This window comes from Poeciliopsis prolifica, unplaced genomic scaffold (genome assembly GCF_027474105.1).
Source record: "Poeciliopsis prolifica strain line A6 unplaced genomic scaffold, Auburn_PproV2 SCAFFOLD209, whole genome shotgun sequence".
Classification (NCBI taxonomy): domain Eukaryota; kingdom Metazoa; phylum Chordata; class Actinopteri; order Cyprinodontiformes; family Poeciliidae; genus Poeciliopsis; species Poeciliopsis prolifica.
This window is the reverse complement of record NW_026562584.1, coordinates 105,802-125,405: the sequence shown is the minus strand read 5'-3', so window position 1 is coordinate 125,405 and position 19,604 is coordinate 105,802. Positions and strand designations below refer to the sequence as shown.

Here is a 19,604-nt window from a genome sequence, read left to right as displayed (position 1 = left end):
AGAAGGTGTTTAAGGTGGAACTCTTTGCAGAAGGTGTTTAAGGTGGAACTCTTTGCAGAAGGTGTTTAAGGTGGAACTCTTTGCAGTAGGTGTTTAAGGTGGAACTCTTTGCAGAAGGTGTTTAAGGTGGAACTCTTTGCAGAAGGTGTTTAAGGTGGAACTCTTTGCAGAAGGTGTTTAAGGTGGAACTCTTTGCAGAAGGTGTTTAAGGTGGAACTCTTTGCAGAAGGTGTTTAAGGTGGAACTCTTTGCAGAAGGTGTTTAAGGTGGAACTCTTTGCAGAAGGTGTTTAAGGTGGAACTCTTTGCAGAAGGTGTTTAAGGTGGAACTCTTTGCTTCCTGAACACATCATCTGGTTTCTGAGGATATGCTGTCCATCGGAGACTGGACCCACTCGTTCTTCAGATCTGAGCCGGCGTTCACACCAACATCTTAATTTCTCACTTACTTTGGCTTCAGTTGCGACTCTGGTAGTTGGGACTCCCACGCCTCGGTGGCAGATGAATCACGCTGGTGCTGACTGCCAGGAGCCGCCAGGCTCTGGACCTGCAGGACGCTCCTTCCATAGATTGACTCGTTTATGTTGGGAGAAAAGAGATAACTGCCTGTTTCATGGAAGCTGAAAGGTTCGATGAAGGTATGGTTCTACCTGTGTGCAGAGAAAAAATCTTCCAGGAGTTTTGTAATTGTCATTTTTTCAGACACTAAACTTTGCTTACAGTTCACAGGTTCTTCAGTTTGGATCATAGATTCTGTTCTGCAAGTGTCAAAATATAAAAGTCCTGCTCTCATATTTTTGCTTCATTCAGTCCAATACATTTGGAGCAAAACTAATTCAAACACGTTTAAAACATCAGCATACAGAAACTTTTCTATTCTTATAAAATTATTTTCCTTAACACAGAAAAGTCAAGAACATCAACCACGTGAAACACTCGTCACTAACGCTGCTTTACAAGCCACACCAGGCTGACGTTTGCGCCAAATGTTTTGTCTCGTGGGTAATTTGTAAACCCGTCCAGCAGGGGCGCCGCCGAGCTCAGAATAACAAACCAGAGATACGGCCAAGCGGCTCAGTGGTGCTGAGATCTTCTGGTTGACTTTGGACATGCAGCTCATATTAAATCCAACTTCTAAAGATGTGAAAACCAACTGTGATAAATATGGTTTTACTGTTTACAGAAGGCAGAATTAGGGAACCACCAAGATGAAGTTGACATACAAAAAAAGACCTTTCTGCCTTTGAATGATTTTTAATCATATAAATTTTACATTGTATTGACATTGGAATCATTCATAAATATCTAGATTCAATGTTGACACCATGTGGCATTTTAAGGTTATTTTTAGAAATCAAGCCGTATTTAGCACCACAAGGTTTTCCACAGGGTTCACCCGAACCCGAACCCAAACCCAAACCCGAACCCGAACCCAAACCCGAACCCAAACCCGGTATCCCTGGGAAATACTGTTTCTTATGCTCGACAGCCGCAACCCAATTGTTGACCTGAAAAACATATTTTTATACATTCAACACACAACATACTTTCAGGCAGGTAACATATATAAAGGTCATGGACATCTGCATAAACCACTGGAGTCCAGAGCTGCCAGGTTTAGACAAGCTGTTTCATCACAGCTGATTCAAACCTGGCAGGTCAAAGTTCAGGAGATGTTCTGCTGAGCCATTGTTCTGTTTAAACCTGGGACAGAACAGAAACATGGAGGATACTGGTAGACCTTTTAGACTGACTTTAGACAACTGATTAAATGCACACAATCCCTTTAACAGGCCCAGCAGCATGGGGCATTAGGGGCATTAGGGGCATTACCCGCCCACAGAGTCAGCTGTGCCTGGAAGCTGTTTGATGTTTTTACCTCAGACTGGCCAACTCTGTTATTCCTGTATTAATTTGATAGCGTAGGGGCTTCCACACTTCCCTTATCTGTGTCCTCTGTGTCCTCTGTCCTCTGTCCTCTGTCACTGCTTTCAACTGTTGAATCCGTTGTAAAACACGTCGTTCCTGTTTTTCCGAGGCACCTTTCAACACGCGGCGCTCGCGCCAGGTTTTACACCTGTGAGGCAGAAGGAGACCTTGGGTCAGGGTCAGGGTTAAGGTGACACAAATTGGGTTCTGATTATTCTGCTGTAAGTGTAAAATAATCAAGGCCAAGAGTCAAAATATTTTAGTTCCTGCGCTGGAGCGCGTGATCCCAGCATTAGCCTGCACCTTTTCCCTCTCCAACATGGTGGCTGCAGTCTTTTTTATTTTTTATTAATTACTTAATTATATGAAATCACGTGGTATATACATACATGGACAAGTCAACTTTTACAGGCTTAAGGCACATATAACTAAAAGATAATAACAAAATAAAGAAGTTAAATAGAACCAGTCAGACATCAAACAGGGATTATAGAACAAAAAGCTGAAAAAGACAGAAAAAAGAATTTATTTTAGTTGTCAAATAAAGTCAGGTCGTTATGAGCGTCCAAAAGTTTCATTCCCTGCTTGTTTTCCATCAGTTTTAAGGTTCTGAAGCGTTTTCCATCAGAAGGTTTTTAAAGGCTGAACAGTTTGGTTTTCTATTACAGAGTGATGAAGAATTTGGCGAGGATCAGCAGGTGGTTCAGAACCAGGCCGGGTTTTGTCTTTGTGGGTCCAAATATTACATCCTCTGTTTTTAAGGGATGATGGAGGGAAAGTTTAGTTGAGATCCAGTCCTGAAAGTTTCTCCAAAATGATGCAGTTTGCACACAATAGAAAAAAGATGATCTGTTGTTTCAATGTCAGTGTTACAAAAGGTACAAATGTTGAAGTTAAATCTTTGTCTTAAAAGTTTCCTGGATGGAAAAAATGTTGTTGAGAATTTTAAAATGAACTTCTTCAGCTTTAGGGCTCAGAGGATATTTAAGGTAATCAGTTCTCCACTTATTAACCTCAAAATCAGAAGATAAATTTAAAATGGAGTTTTTATTTGGTCGGACAGGAAATATAATATTAGTAAGATGCTGACGCATCCGTTTGTTAGAATGACTTTTGTCATTAAATCCAAACAGCTGAAGAGCTGGAAACTGAAGGTCAGCTGATTAATGTTTTATATCTGACTGCAGAGGGGATGGAGTTTAATACCATATGAAACTGAGTGCATGAGCAAACCAAGTTATACAATAAGCAAAATTCATCATAAGACAACCAATCTCCACTGTCATTAAGAAAATGTCTTATGGACCAAATACCTTTTTCCATCCAGTGATCTAAATAGAGATTTATTTCTGTCTATTGTTCCAGTTGGGAGTTTGCTGAGGAGTAAAGCTGTTCATGTTCAGAAGTTTAAACCTGCTTATGAAAAGCCGATAACTTAACAGGAAGTCTGTTGACATCAAAGTCACATCTAAGAACAAAATCCATGCATCCAATTTTTTAAACAAACCTTTGGGAAACAAAACCAGACACTGATTCCATTCATTAAAAAGATTTTAACCAATTTACCTTTATGACGGCGTTTAAACATTTAAAGTCAATGGCTTGTAAACCACCATCTTTAAAGTCTTGAACCATATTTGCTTTCTTTAACTAGTGGACTCGATTTTTCCAGATGAAACTAAAGTTCAGCTGATTTATAGCTTAATATATTTATTAGGTATGGCCATAGAATAATCTGGGTAAATGCACCGGCTCAGCGACTCCATTTTGGTTAATAGGTTCTCCAACAGGGTCAGATCTCTCTGCAGACATCGATTTAACTGTGTTTTATTCTCTATGTTAACGGTTTCATTGAGTTTAACATCTTTAGTTATTAAAATACCAAGATATTTAACTGAGGATTTCATGGGAATATTATAAGCTTCCATCAGATCAGAGTCATGAATCGCCATCAGTTCACACTTCTGCAGATTTAAGGTCAATCCTGATGCTTTGGAGAAAATATTAATTAACTTGAGTACTTTAGGGGTTTGGTCTGGATTCTTCAAAAACATTGTGGTGTCATCAGCTAGTTGACTAATTATGATTTGGTCATCTAAAACTTTCAATTTCGGTATGTTGGAGTTTTTATGAAAACTCATCACTTCAACAGCCAAGATGAAGAGAACCGGGGAAATAATGAATGGAGAGACGTGGAGACGCACCATGTGACAAGGCGGCCCCCTGCAGGCTAATGCTCCCCCGCTAGTTGGCGCTGCAGGCTGTAAGCTTTAATGGAACCGTGTGTTTCCGGTTCCGGTCCACATTCTATTCGGTTTTTGTCAGGTTCCTGCAGCTCGGATGCGCCGAGCTCCGGATGGATTTCACCGGAGCCCCAGGGCCCCTCGGCCGGCTCCAGACTGGACTTTCCCCGGGTTCGGTCTCCTTTCGGAGGTTCTCCTCAGCGCCCAGGGGCAGGCTTCTCTCCCCGGTTCTCTCCCGGCTTCTCTCCCGGCTTCTCTCCCCGGTTCAGCAGAGGAACTATGGACGGGTCACCGGCGCATTTCAGCGGCGAGAGGGGGTTCGGGTTCCGGCGGCCCCAGTCCTTCAGTCCTTCAGAGCTCCGAACCTGCAGGTGGTTCTGATGTTTCTAAACAAAAGGGAGTGGGCGGGGCTTGTTTGTTTGGTTCAGGTGTCCTGACGATCTGAGCTACCCCGTCAGATTTCCCTACCGCAGCACGGATCGACAGCTGGCTCTGTCTGTCCGTGCTACCCGTCTAAAGCTGCTACCGCCATGTTTACAAACAAACTGCAGCGGCTTGTTAATGTTCAATAATTGGATCATTTAGTGACTGGAAGCTTAGCAGTTCTGGTTAGCTTAGCATTGAACAATTGATGTGATGATGAAACCAGAAGCAGATCACTTCCTTCATCTGAATATCCTACCAAAGTTTGAAATGAAAAGCTGCAGATGCAGCTGATCCTTTCCTACAATATCTAGCTGTTAATATCTGAGACACAGAGGCGTTTGTTAGAATAAAACCGGATCAGATGGAAACAGCTTTTATTGGAATTAAACACTAATCCAGATCACTGGAACGGTTTTTGTGCATTAATACTTATATGTTATCAGCATCAGCCACAACGTGTCACTGAAATGATGGGATATGATTCATATGCACTGATATTACAGCTTCACATCGTATCGCTAACATCTATTTAGCAAGTTTAGTCGACAAGAGTGGAATTAAACTAACATATTTTAACGTATAGGGACAAAAAACCAAAACATATTTAGTCCTGATTAACCACCAAATAATAACTTGTTTACAGTAAGGACAGTGCAGAGCAAACTAAACCATCATTCCATTGACAAGCTGCTAGTAATCCAGCTGCTTCATGAAAGAAAATCAATGAAATAAAGATTATTGTCATCTGTGATGAAATAAAACACCTGAAACTAAACTTCCACAGGCAGGACGGATTGAGAAGAAATCTGCTGACTCAGCAGATTGTGACTGCTGACTCAGCAGATTGTGACTGCTGACTCAGCAGATTGTGACTGCTGACTCAGCAGATTGTGACTGCTGACTCAGCAGATTGTGACTGCTGACTCAGCAGATTGTGCGTGGATGCATAAGGTAGGATGGACTGACGGGTAGCACAGATAAATAGAACGCCTGTTCTGCTGCTGTCAGAACCACCAGTGAAACCTTCGGCTCGGTGATGATCAGAAACTATCAAAGTTCTGTAGAAAATTGTAAAAATTCTCCAGTTTCTGTGGTTCCATTGTGGTTCTGATTGTTTGGACCAGCTGATTGAACAGAACCAAGGTTCCACTTCAGCTGGTTCTTTTTAGATTCAACGTTGTTCATTTCTACTTAAAACCTGCTGGTATCAGCCAATGCTAAAAGTGGAACCAGGTCAGCAGGTTACCTGAGCGGTTCTGATCCGCTTTGCTCCAGTGTGAAGCGGTTCCTTTAATCCAGATTGTGACTCGGCTTGTTGCCTTCCAGCCCACAGACGTTCCGGTGGAGAGATATTTCAGTCCCTCCATGCTGCAGGACCCCTGGAGGACGCTGCAGCCTGTCACAGCTGAAGCTGCTGCCAGGACCAGCTGAGCCAATCAGAGCACAGAGGACCAACCTCTGCGATTGGACAGAATTTTGACCAGCACATTTGTTTTTACTGCTAAACTTATTTTAATAAAAGCTAAGAACTTAACCTGAATCCTGGAGTTTTATTTCTGCGCAAATCAAAACCTTCTTCACATTTAAAGCTGTTCTAGAGAAGTTCTGGTTCTGACCCGGTTTAGTTTCACAAAATCAGATCAGATGGACCCAGTACAGACCCATAATTTCCATACTGGGTCAGTCACTATGACATCATGGAAGGCTGGGTCAGGAGCACATTGAGCAACAAATGCATGAAGTTGATTGTCAGCACTAAGCCCCTCCTCCTGGCTCTGATTGGATGTTTCTTCAGCAGGAGATAACATTATCAGACCCATGGTGGTGGTTTAAAAACTGATGAGTAAAAGTTACACACTGCAGCTTCAACCCCTGCCGAGCGGTTTCTGATCCGGTTCTTCCAGCCTGGTCTCATTACACCTTCTGACACATTAAGCATCTTCATCACTAATGTCTCCATCGTTTCCCTTACAGAGTGGACCCCACCAGACCCAGAACGTTCTGATGAAGAGCAGTCGGGATCAATATCAGACAGGTTCTATTGGGTTTGAAAACACACCAGGTTGCCATAGAGACAGAAACTACAGAGAGAGAAAATGACAAATTTTATTAAAGTGAAGAAAACCGAGCAGCTAGAACCAGAACCCTGACCTCGTTAATCACTAACGCTCGTTAAGCTTCACCTCGTTAATCACTAACGCTCGTTAAGCTTCACCTTGTTTATCACTAACGCTCGTTAAGCTTCACCTTTTTAAAAGAACTGTTTACATTTTGAGCCGTGAGGAGCAGAACAAAGTTTCTTGTTCTTGTTTAAAACAATTTCAGTTAAATTTTTTTTTTTTCCAAGAGAAAGAATAAGTTAAATAAACCAAAGGCTGATGAGAGGATGGAAACTCGTTAACCTTGTTATCAACCATGGCAAACGTCAATTAGCTCAGGTTGTTGCAACTGGAATACTTCTCTCATTGGTTCCCTTTGACTTGTTTGAAGTTATCAGACATCATCTGATTGGTTGGGTTGACTGTGGCGGAGCAGTGGGCGGAGCAGCTGCTGATGTCTCTGATGAAATGCATCGCTGCTTCATGAGAGGAAGGCAATTAGTCAGCACCTGTAGAGAGACAGAACCGAGGGTTGTGATTGGCTGAAACAGTCTCTGTCTAACCTGGACCGACTGGAGGTCACAATCCAGATGTGCTTCCTGTGGTCGGTTCAGCAGCTAAACGTTTACCGGCCCGGCAGGCTGCCTAGGCGCCAGGTAAACGCCAGTCATGATGATGTCACTGACCAGGCGGAGGCGATGGGCGTACAGCGGCTCTGGCTCTTCAGGCTTTCTGCTTGGAACGACAATGTTCCATCGCCGCAGCTCTGCGATCATTTCTGCAGGACTGAAGAGGACGGCCGGGTCGGCGCTACACTGGTTGATCTGCTCCACCAGACGCTCCTTGTAGTGAGCCCTGCCGGAACAGACAGCAGCTCACCTCAACAGGTACGCAAGCAGAGGACGCATGGCCTCCGACTGGACCTTACTGGCAGTATCCTCCGTACGGAGCCGGCCGTCCGCAAGGCTCTTCCTTCGTCATACCACTATCATCTCGCAGTTCTGGCACGAAACACGCCACTGCCACACAAACGCACCTGTCAGACAGACCGCGATGTGCTGGGTTCCCCCGGGACAGGAAATGACCTCACCTGTCTGACTGCACTGAGCCAAGCTGCCATTGGACGGTTCCAACCAGGAAGGAGACACTCTATAGTGCTGAGAGGGAGAAGAGCATCACCAGCGAGTTCATGCGGGTCTGGCTGAGAACCAGACCCGAGTCCAGCTAACCTGCAACAGCCGGTGCAGCCGGGTCACGCTCCAGTCTCTCAGGTGGTATAGACAGTCCCTGGGGTGGTGCGCATGGAGACCTCTGGACGCACACTGAGTGGAGAAGCTGCAAGTCTGAGGAGGGAGACGTCATAAGGGGACTAGAACTCAGTAGATTCCGGTAGAACAGTTAGAACATGGACTCACCGAGCCCAGAGCAAAGCGCTGACTGCAGCCGCCACAGAACTGATGGCGACACTGAGAGCAGGTGAAGTGAAGACACCCTCCTTTAGACAGGCTGAAGACGAACTGACAACGAGGACACTCTGAGGACAAACAAGACTTTACTGGAGGAAGAATAGGGTTAGCTACCAGCTTCAGAGACACGACTGTTTCAGATGTTCCTACCAGAACCCTGAGGTTCTGGTAGGAACCTAAGACTGCAGGTTCCTAGAGGTACTAGCAGTAGAACAGCAGACAGATCCTTTTTCATAGACTTAGACTCGTACTTTATTGATCCCTTGGGAAGACTCCCTCAGGAAATTGAAGTTACCAGCAGCTTACAGGCAGAAAAGTGGCACCCAGTGAACAAAATACAAAAGAATACAAGAAATACAAATTAAAGACAAAGGTACACACTAAATGTGAGTAGCCAAAACCCTAAATTAAGATCCTTTAGCTCCTACCCTGCAGATCCAGATCCCAGTTTACCGAGGCAGATGCTATCTATCGTTAAGCTACTTGAGGCTGCATAACTTTCTCCTCGTATTGTCCCTTCAGTCACAATCTGCTGTTATTGTGGTGAGCCTCAAGGTTTTACTTGGCCGCCTGACAGTCTGGGCATTGCAGGTTATTATTATTATTATTTATAATTATTTAAAATGCATTTTTTTAGAAACATCAGCATGCCTGCTGCGTTCAGCATTTCACCAGCAGAACAGAATCATTCCTGAAAGTTTTATAGTTGATGCATCAAAAGAGTGTGAAAGCAGACCAACCACAGGCGCCTCTGCACATTGGCTGTCGGTCGACCTCGGCACGGACCGCGTCTGACCTTTCACTCAGACTGGAAGGGTTGGAAGGTGTTCTTGGAGAAAAGCTTCACCTTATTGGCAATTATATAGATTACATTTGTGCAACTGCAAATGTAATCTGTGCTTCCAGAGGTGTGTGTTGAGCGTGCTGTGCAGAGGGAATTGTATCTTTGTGAACAAAGAACAATGAGTGTCATTTACATCTCAACATGCTGCCCAGCGCATGGCTGTTTCTGCCCGTGTTCCTCAGTGGGCCGGTGGCTCAGCCAGTGGAGGAGCTGTTGCACTCGCCTCATAGTCACGCAGCACGTTGTTTTGCTTTGGGGGGGGGTTCTCTTTTTCCCACCACCACAATGCTTCAATCTGCACATCAAATGTCTTCTCTACGTCTGGTCAGGTAGAGCTGCTCTATGGAGATCAGAAAAAACTTGTTCCTTTAAGCCTGGGAACCAAATCAAATATTCTCTGGGCTTATTAAAGACTCTACAGTCAGGAAACAAAAGCTTGGTCCCTGCTAGTGCTTATAAATTAAATCTCCTTGTTTTTGTTGATATTTATTTTAATTGTATTTTTGTGGTTTGTGTTTTTCAGACTGAATAGCTGTGGATTTTAGCATTGTGAACAATGTATTCCAGAAGCATAATTACCCAGTAATATTTCCTGTTACCGTCACATCTTTTGATTCAAAAACATGGCGGACTGCCTCGGCCACCGGGCTTGTCACATTTTCTGGGGGAATCTCTGCACTGTGACAATGAACTTTATGTTTCCTTTTAGTCCAAATGCAGATTGAACCAACCAGATCGAGCCACCCTGACGGGACCAAGCCCAAATCAGACGCTAGAACCGGGTAGAGCTCAAACCTTGGTATCAACTCGGACCTCGATTACTTGAAGGGGTGTTTTACCGATGGTTTTGTAGGCCCACATGGAGCTGTCCCAGTCCTGCTGGGTCTGCTGTTGCCACACCTTGAACTCTGTACAGGAAAGTCCCTGATGGTGAGGAGACCACTGCAGAGCAGACAGACCAGGTCAGATTCTACTTGGAGTTCAGCTCAAACTGCAGGTGTGTGTGCCTTACAGGTGACCTGCACTTGGAACAGGTGCTCTTTCTACAGCTGGGACAGTCCATCCTCAACCGGTCTGATTCATGGAGCATCCCAAAGGAACACTGAAACGAAAGTTAGAACTCTACAGTTCTATGAATCCTGGATGACTGCCAGAGGCGGAGCTTCATGCACTGAATGATCATTCTTGTGCATGCTCAAGTCATTTGCCAGTAACCCATGTGACACTAGTCACATGATACCTGGCGCTCAATCCCTCAATCTTCTCACGCGCCGTAAGGATTCCAATGGACCGAGTACTCTGGTGGTCATCCTGGATGGATAGAACTGTGGTTACAGTCATAAATTTTGCCGTATTTCATCCGTAGTGACCACCAGAGGGTGGAGTTTTAAGCACTGGATGACTATGTCAACAAAATCTAAAAGAAAAGCCAGTGCACTGCCTACCTCAGTAGAAGGATGCTGCTCCAGGAAGCCTTGGAGGGGATGGGCCAAAGCCACATTCACTCTCATCATTGCTCCTGAAATGGGGAGAGGGTCACTGTGACCCATAGGGTGAACACCCTGGGAGACAGCATAAGTCCATACAGGAACCATAATCTGCAAATGCTTCCATTGGAAAGCAAAACAAAGAAAGCGCCAGTGAGGCAGAGCAATTGAGACATGAAAATAAGCATCTGTGAGATCAGCATGTGAAAAGGTAAGACCTTCAGAAATTAAAAGAAGACCCGTGGTCTTCTGAAAAAAAACTGCTTTGAATAAAAGCCCCTGGATCCAACAGAGGTCCATGGGAACCGAGGTGCAGATTTCCTGGTTCAGTGCCTGTGCCGTCACAGGCTTGCGGATGACAGTCGTCCTCCTCACCCAGCTAGGGACAAGGGGCTGGCTTCTGACTTGAAGACCCTGGGGTAAAATAACTGACTGCTGATCTTAAACATTACCTGTGGGGTAACTTGCCTCTTGAATGCCTGGGAGGGCACCAGCCAACCAGTGCCACACAAAAGCAGTACGTTGTCTGGACCCCTGACTGGGAGCAGGTTTTTGGCAATCTCTGGTTCCATAACTGGCATTTGCCCCAAGTCAAACCTAGATGCTTCTTGCATGGCTGCCAGGCATGCAGTTCCCATATTTGCTCCTCCGAGGGAGAAACCATAGATCGTGGAGCTTAACTCCAGAAGGTAATTGAAGGTAATTGAGGAACTGCGTACCCAAGGTTGCCACTGAAATAATATTGTTACCATTGGCCGACACTCCATCCTGCTCAGGAGGAAGTGCCATGCAGCCAGTATTTGCCTGAAAACACCAGAAGACAGACTTCATTTGGGCCAGTTCATTAGTGAGGTGATCCACCTTTGTGGACAATCTCCCCGTATCAGTCCATCAAAGGTCCCTCCACAGCAGGCTGCATTGGGCCCACCATCTGTCCTCGTGGCAACAGGTCTTGCTGTGCAGATCCTGCCCAGTCGGTTGATTTAGCCTGACCTAGCACGACGCTACAGTTGGGCCACGCGTTGTTCGACAGTGAGATGCACACGAGCAACACGAGTCGTCATCAGGCTGGAGCGAAGCCAAGTGCAGCATCATAAATGATAAAGTATCATATCATCACAATAAGCACAATCTTCATAGAGGCAAATTAAAGGACTCACTCAAGCACGAGCAGAAAATGCCTTAGGCAAGTCAAAAAAGCCACAAATAAGCCATCATTCACAGTGAACAGTAAACTACTGCTGTAGAATAAAGAAAAACAAAACATAACCACTTAACCCTAACCTAACTGAAAGTACCTTGTGCTGGAAGACAAGACTGACCATAAACAAGGCTGCAAGCACAAGAAGAAAACCGGTGAAACACAAAAGCTACCAGCTTTGTACAACCACACCTGTACTCTGCACACCTTCGCACGAGAACAAAAGGGATTGAATGCTGGGAGTCATGTGGCTATAAAGTCACATGGGTTACTGGCAGGTCAAAGATGACTTTGTTGTGACTAACTTGATGCACGAGCCACTTTTTTCAATTTCACTACAGATATGTGAGGTTTAGTATTGGCCCATATTGATCCGATGTAATTTTAATGACTTAATAATACAAGTACATCCTGCCAAAGATAAATATGCTTTATTTTCAAAAGAACATTTAGCACTGGAACTGGTGAACAAAATAAACAAAACAGCCTAAAATGGGCTCTCAGTCTCTGTTAACAAAAATATGCTTGAATAAAAACTGAACACAACATAAAACCAAAGTTTAAATAAAAACTACATTCATCCAAAAGAGTACAGATTATAAAATCTAAATCATTTTTATGAACAAAAAGTGCAAAATGACAAAAGCACACTAAATAAGACCATTGGCCTCAACAGTCTATAGCAGATCTGTAGCTACTTTAGTCAGACAGATTCCAACATGTTGAGTTTGTGTGGCTCAAGGCAGGATCTCTCAGGAGGACCAATGTTTCCAGCTGTGTTAAACATTCCCTCTGAACTGGTGCTTGTTGCACAAATACACATGTATTTTGGAGCCAAGTTTGCCATCAAAGGATATCTCCTATGGCTGTCATGCCACCACGTCTCAAGAGACACCAACAGCATCTTCAGCCTGCTCTCTTTGTGGATATGTAGCCTTGGTCTGACCTGTTGGTTGAGCTCTTCTGTTTTGGAGAAGGTAACTTAGACTCTTCTTCTTGCAGGGGGTGGGGGGCAGCGGTAGAGTCACCTTTGTTTCCTCTAGCAGCTTTGCTGCAGCCCTCACCTTCTTCACTTACTTCTGACAGTTCTAAGTCCAGTTTGCTCTTGCACCAGCTGATTGATGCCATCCAATGCCCCTGCCTTGTCCGTGCTGCCATGGTACCTCAGATCCAAGACGGTGGTCTTGGATGGCAGGTGAGCTGTAGTTTTCAGTCAGTATCTTGGATGTGTTTTGTGTAATTCTGGCAGTCAGTGTGCTGTTGTCATGACCTTGAGAGAGAAGGTCGCCTTTAATCAGGTCCAGCACAGGCTTATCAGACGTGCGTTTCCCCTGAGAGGACATCTGACCTCAGTCAGGCAGTGGTTTCATTGCTGCGTTGATGGACTCCAACACCAAAACATCGTGCCAGGTTGGGTTGAGATGGCCATGTTTTCTGTCTTGAACCAGGACTCGTCTTCCAGCTGGGAGTTGCTCCAACACCTTCTTCTGCTTAGTGCCCCATCGGTTGACAACATCAGCAAGGTGGAGGTGGAGGCCAAAGCAGCTGAGCCATGGCCAGCCAAGATTTCTTATTGCAGCAACTATATTAGCACCATTGTCTGTTGGGATGCAACCCAGTTTGTGCTCATCCAGTCCCCAATCTGCTACAGCAGATTTCAGGTTTTCTTCAAGGGCGTCAGCAGTATGGTTATCTGGGACATATCTGGTCTCTAAACATTTAGAGTTTAGAGACTCTAAATGTCCAGTCAGCAGCTACATAGTGAATGGTCAAGATCAGATAAGGGGTCATGTTTGAACTTACCACATAATAATGTCTTTTATTTCCTTAAGTATGTCCTCTTTAATACTGTTGGACAGTTGTGGAATCTCTGTTTGTGATACTTCTATATTTTCCCAGGGATTTTGGATTGTCTGTCAAATGTTTGCAACATTTTTGGAATATTAAATGGGAGCATCTCATTACCAATTACACCAACTATGGTGTCTGTGAGCACGCACCACTTTGTCGTCCGTTTTGTTCACTGCTTGTCGATTAATTGCTTCAATGATGGTGGACTGTTGCGAATTTGAAGACTGGGACAGCCCACCAATTGTACTTTATTCCCCAGCTGGGAAAACGTCTTTGGACGGTCGTGCTTTAGGTGCAATTTGGCTGTACTGCTGCTCTTAGTTGCTACTGTTTTATGATAAATGTGACATACCAGCTCGCAAAGGATCAGCGGTTCTCCTCAGTCATTTGGTTTGAATCTGAAATACTCCCTCACTGCTGCAGTTGCGTTCGGCTGTGAAACCAGTCCCATTTCAAGTTTTTTTCCCCAATATCAGATACTATATCTGTAGCTTTCTAAGTCCTCAAGGGGCTCTCAAGCTGCAGAAGTATGAAATGATGTGCATCCTGACTACCTGACGCTATAGCTCAGTGGTCCCCAACCCTTCTACCACCACGGACTGGTCAAGGCTCGGCAATTTTACTGTGGCTTGGGGTGAAGGGGAGAATAGAGCGGCTGCTCCCACTGTCTTTTATGATCCACAAACTGTCACTATTGCTTCTACATCATGTTGATTATTCTGTGGGATGTTGGGGTTTTACTGGATCTTCTTCTGGAACCGGGACGTTCAGTAGAACCGGTTCTGGTTCCGTGTTGCTCCTGGACTCTCAAACCGACCGAACCTGTTGGACTTTTATCGCCTCTGAGGTCACAGAGGTTTGGGAAATCGGCCAACGATCCTTAAACCGTGAACCAAACCTAGAACTCACATCTCCTCTCATCTCGACCTCTGACCTCACGCTGTCTGACTCTGGTCACCATGGTAACCGTTACATATCCCTTCAAAATAAGATGCAGATGGGCCACAAAACCAACATTTTCCTTTTCTAAACATTTAACTCAGGATATCGACTGATGGACCCTGAGCTGTTTCTCCTGCTGGAGACGCTGAAGTGATGCTCAGGGAGACACTGGGTCTCCATGGTGATGCAGTCTGAAGCTTCATTGGCTCATCAGGTCACCTGATCATGCAGAGCAGCTTGGACTGTGGGAATCAACCCACCGGGACAAACCCATCCTCCTGCCTCTCTGGGCCTGCAGACAAACTTTCCAAAGAATCTGATCTGGTTCTGTTCATTTTGCTGCTTGTGGATCAATGTTGGCGCCAAAACGCCACCGAGAGAATCTGTTGAAGGATTTTCAAAATAAAAGACCCTCCAGACTCACATAATACATAAAACGGAAATATTTCATTATTTCTTGTGCGGCCCTTTACCAATTGGTCCACGGACCGGTACCGGGCCGCAGCCCGGAGGTTGGGGACCACTGCTATAGCTCACTTCTCCCTTACGCTAAAAAATGAGGAAGAGAGGGGTCAGTGGAGAGAACGAGAGCTGAGCCGTTTTTCATCCAGTGTCATCAATAGAAAGAGAAAAAGGCAGGAAGAAGCGATAAAGCAGATAAATTAAAATGAGGTCAATAGTTTTTATTTAGCGTGGGATTAATTGATTTATTGTTTAGCGTGACAGGCCTAAACATCAATACAGAAATATTATTCTGAAGGCGTTTTTTATTTTGTGGTAATGCGTACATTTGCTCAGAGCACGAAGCATAGAATTAGTCTGAATAGATCGTCTCTTAGGGATAGGGAACATTTTCACCAACATCTGATCTAAAATATTTGTCAGTATCAGGATGGGTGCAGATATTTAGAGATGGGCCGGTGCATCTCTAATTCTGACTCAAACTGCAGTTATCACCTTCAAACTCCGCATCATATCAGGAGCAGTTATCAGGGATGAAATGTAAAAACAAACACCCTGATGGATCCTGGATTGGATCAGAACCGGACCCAGAACCGGTTCAACTCATGGAGCGCCCCAAAGCAACATTGAAACAACGACCTGCCAAGGTTCCGACCCTAATGGTCTCATCAGAACCGGGCCCAGTGAGGTTCTTACGTGAGCGCACCAGCAGAACCGGGGCATCTCCTGCAGGGCTCGGTCCCGGAGTTTCCTCTGGAAGAGTTCATGGATGTCGGGAGGCAAGAAGTGACGAATCTGGAAGCACAACACATGTCAGGACCAGTGTTGAATTGTAACGAAGTAAGAATACTTCACTACTTTACTTAAGTACATTTTGGAGTACTTCATACTTTCCTCGAGTATGAACATTTTTGATAACTTTCACTTTAACTTCACTACATATCCGAACTTAATTTTATACTTTTACTCCGATACATTTTCAGTGTGGTTTAGTTACTCGTTACAAAAAATCGAGAGAGAAAAAGTGTTTTAACCCAACCTACTGACCGACTGCAACAAAGCCTGCTTCCCTGGGCTTGTTCATCTCCACCAATAGGATGCACAGGTTTCACAGTCTGATTGGTCAGTGCTCCGTTTGTGTAGGTTTGTGCCGTTAAAATGTTCGTTTGTGCAGCTTTGGTTTCCGAGATATTAAAATGATTTTTTAGGCCATCCAGAGTTACCATCACCGCAGTTTGCTCCAAAACAAACCAAAGTGGGCTGGTTCGTTAGTGCTCCGTTTGTGCCGTTAAAACAAAACGCAGCAAAGTTGTTTTCAATTTGGATTTTGGCTATTCCAATATCCAGTGTGAGCGGCGCCTAACTCGAGGTTGATCCGATTCATGAACGCTATTTTCGGCCAGCCGGTCTCTGGTCTCCTCCTTCCTCAAGGTGTCGGAGTTTCACTCAGGGAGAGTCAACAAATTTTACATCCAAACTCTCCTGAGAAACTAATGGAAATAGATTTCTTGCCTTGTGACAAACTGACACTAAATTCATGACACATTCCTAGAAATTGTAATCTTAAAAAGTATATATTTTGGATGGCCTAAAAAATCTTTTTTAATATCTCGGAAACCAAAGCTGCACAAACGAACATTTTAATAGCACAAACGGAGCACAAACCAATCAGACTAATTGCTGGATTATTTGAGTAGGTGGTGTCAGCTTCACGGAGGTCTGTTTCCTTCTCCCATTAAACACCAAGTTAACTAAAAGCTCTCTTCAGATGTCAATAAGCTGCATTTCCCTCCCAATTCTTTTTCTTTTGCATAATGACCAGTTGTTGCACCTATAGTGTGTGAAGTAGAGGAATCCTAACGGGTTTTTCTCTTCATGTTGGCCGCATTTTCTGTACTGACTATTTATTTTTCTCATTTTCAGCACTGACCTTACTGAAAGGAAAAACTTAAGGCTTACAAAAACTTTGTATTTTCTGTCTTGGAGGGTTTACTAAGAAGCTGGTTCAGTTGGAAAGCAGGTTAAGTTAACTTAAAGCAGGTTAAGTTAACTTAAAGCAGGTTAAGTTAATCTAAAGCAGGTTAAGTTAACCTTGTGATTTAAGTAAAGCACCTAATTTTCTTAACTAAATGATGCTGCAGGTTTATCTATTAGCAGGTTTCATTTTGCCTGCACTTGGTTCTGTTCATTATTTTAAGTGTATTTAACAAGTTTACCAAAATATAAAAAATGTCAAACTGCATTTGCCTTGTTTTACTTTTTACTTGTACTTTTAATTTCATTACTTGAGTTCATCCATTGTTACAGTAATTTCCAGACTTCAGTACAAGACGTTTCAGATACTTTAAGACTTTAACTCAAGTAACATTTCAGTGACTTGGACTTTTACCAAAGTCATATTTTGGAGCGGTACCTGTACTTTTACTGGACTCTGAGATTTCAGGACTTTATACAACACTGGTCAGGACTCCCAGCAGCTCTCTCTCACCTGACTAACTCACCTGACTGACTCACCTGAGTGTCCAGGAGATTAAAGTAGTCCATGGACTCCTCTAGCGCCCCCTGGCTCCTGATCTCTGGTTGGCCGCACTGCGGACAGGTGAGCTGGTGAACGGCGCGCTCCTTGATGGCAACGGAGAAACAGGAAGTGAAGCAGCTCTGACACAAGAAGCAGGAGCAATGGGTCATGGAGATGATCTGCAGAAAACAAGCAGAGATGAAGAGCTAACAGGAAGCAGAGCGGTGTCTGTCCTTTGATTGGCTGGCTGAGACAGTCACCTTGCTGAAGGTCACCTGGTCACGACAGATTGGACAGGTGTGTGTCAGGAACTTCAACGCTGAAGGGAGATCTGGATTATGCTGAACTGCCTCTATGACATCATCAGTGCTGAAGCTCCGCCCAGTCATGGTGATCAGAGCCATGAAGACGGCGGCCCGGTCTGGAGACAGGTGAGCCGACACCTGGGAGACACATCAGCTGAGATGAGCTGGGTCCGTCCAGATGAACACCTGGACGGACCCAGAGGCAGGACTGTCCAGGTTCCCACCAGGTGATCCAGTTCTGGGTCAGAACCACCCAGGTAGGGGTTGTGTAATACTTCCAGAAACTCCCTCCACCTAGAGGGCAATCCTAACCTGGGACCTGATGATCAGAACCAGAACCCACCTGTGGTCAGCAGATCACAGCCAACATGGCGGCTTGTCTACTTTGAGCGCTGTCAAGCAGCTAACACATTGAACTGAGTGTGCTCCAACCCATAACTGCTAGCTCAGTTAGCACTGGCTAGCGCTAGTCATAACAAGCTTTCAAAAGCGCCAACAACAAAGTCAACAGCTAAACCAAAATGTTCAGTCACTTGAATGGAGTCAGGTCCGACGATGAACACGAAGTCCACAGTAAAACAGTCGCAAACAGCTGCAAAGCGTTTTTTTTTAAATGTATCAAGTTTCCTTTCGATGGCAGCAGTTCCTCTGGAGGAATCTTCTGTAGAAACAGCAGAAATCTCATCATCGCCCAGCAAGACCCGCTTGGCCATCAGAGGGACGGAGCCCCTCTGTCTGGATGTTTGAGCCTGAGATTGGTAAGGAAATACATAACTGGTGTACTTAGCGAGCAATAGATGCAATAGATAAAGGTAGATTTAATGACCGGGTTCCGACTTGACCAGTCAGAAACATTCCAGTAAGAATAGAGCATGTGAAAACGAGCTCAAGTCGCTCTCTGCATATTATTGGCTTGGAAAAAGCCTTGTCATAACATTATTGGTGGAATGCGGCGTCAATCAAAAGGGGCGGGCTCTAGGCTGCCCAATAAAAGCGTCATAACGGACACCAGCAGAGTTTAAGTAGATTTCCTTTAATTGATCTCACCTCACAAACTAATAAACCCAGATCTCTGAAATTAATTATAGTGATTCAAAGAGCCCTGAGACACAAAAATATCCTTGGATATACTTTTTTACATATAAAAATGAAATATTTATTACACTTGAATCCAATTTGCATAATAATTTGGAACATGGTGTAGAGCAGCCATGTTAGGGTTAATGAGTCTTGGAAGGCCGGCATCCTGCAGGTTTTATTCTCTCTCTGGTACCAACAACTTCTTCATCGCTGGAGGCCTAACGATGACGAGCCATCACTGGATCCAGGTACGTTAAACCAGGGAGAGACTAAAACATGGACGCCGGTCCCCTGAGGTAGACTCTGTTTGTATTAATGGTCATAACTCAGTTGCGCTACAGACTGATTGCTGTCATTGAACTAAAGTAGTGGTGCAGTGATTTCAATTTTCTGGCAAATCACCAATATTATAAAGCCTGACTGATTTTAGCCATTACTGATTTGTTTCTGTACTAAATTTAGTACCAAAGTTGCAAAGTTGTCAACAGCAGGCCCATGGAGGGGCGATCAATCGCCACACCCCAAAAAGGCCCCCGCCCCAAGCCGAGTCCCCAAGGGAACCACTGCTGAGGTAAAACCCGGCCTCACCTTCCTCAGGTCGACTTCGGCTGCTGGACTCTGATCTCCAGAACCACGTTGGTTCTGTTCTGACCGCCTGCCTCCATCCAGCCTCAAAGCTCCCATCATTCTGCTGAGGGGCACTGTGGGGGGCGCACCTGCAGGGCGGACCGGATCCGCTACAGAACCTGAGG

The 19,604-nt window shown here is 44.7% G+C and overlaps 1 protein-coding gene across 3 annotated transcripts; it reads right to left on the bottom strand.

Moving 5' to 3' along the window:
* Positions 1-6,683: 6,683 nt before the first annotated feature.
* si:dkey-181m9.8 (E3 ubiquitin-protein ligase RNF31) lies at positions 6,684-19,595 on the bottom strand. 3 transcript variants are annotated; one of them, XM_055026463.1, is made up of 12 exons: positions 19,441-19,595; positions 17,728-17,910; positions 17,464-17,646; positions 15,646-15,744; positions 10,019-10,108; positions 9,846-9,948; positions 8,112-8,230; positions 7,926-8,039; positions 7,787-7,853; positions 7,625-7,715; positions 7,383-7,551; positions 6,684-7,205 (listed from the first exon to the last, which is right to left on the bottom strand). In XM_055026463.1, the coding sequence occupies exons 1-12, from the start codon at positions 19,537-19,539 to the stop codon at positions 7,098-7,100; spliced, it is 1,425 nt and encodes a 474-aa protein (XP_054882438.1). In that variant the 5' UTR covers positions 19,540-19,595; the 3' UTR covers positions 6,684-7,097. The 3 variants fall into 3 exon arrangements, with proteins under 3 accessions (XP_054882438.1, XP_054882441.1, XP_054882442.1); XM_055026466.1 differs by having other exon boundaries at positions 17,464-17,607; XM_055026467.1 differs by lacking the exons at positions 15,646-15,744; positions 17,464-17,646; positions 17,728-17,910; positions 19,441-19,595 and adding an exon at positions 10,452-14,930.
* Between the last annotated feature and the right edge of the window lie 9 nt (positions 19,596-19,604).

Excerpts from the sequence above, each read along its gene's own strand:
- si:dkey-181m9.8 (XM_055026463.1), bottom strand. The coding sequence starts at position 19,539 with ATGATGGGAGCTTTGAGGCTGGATGGAGGCAGGCGGTCAGAACAGAAC. Across the intron at positions 17,911-19,440 it reads CCGAAGTCGACCTGAGGAAG|GTGTCGGCTCACCTGTCTCC; the intron begins GTGAGGCCGGGT and ends TGTGTCTCCCAG. Across the intron at positions 7,854-7,925 it reads GGCTGCACCGGCTGTTGCAG|CACTATAGAGTGTCTCCTTC; the intron begins GTTAGCTGGACT and ends TCTCCCTCTCAG.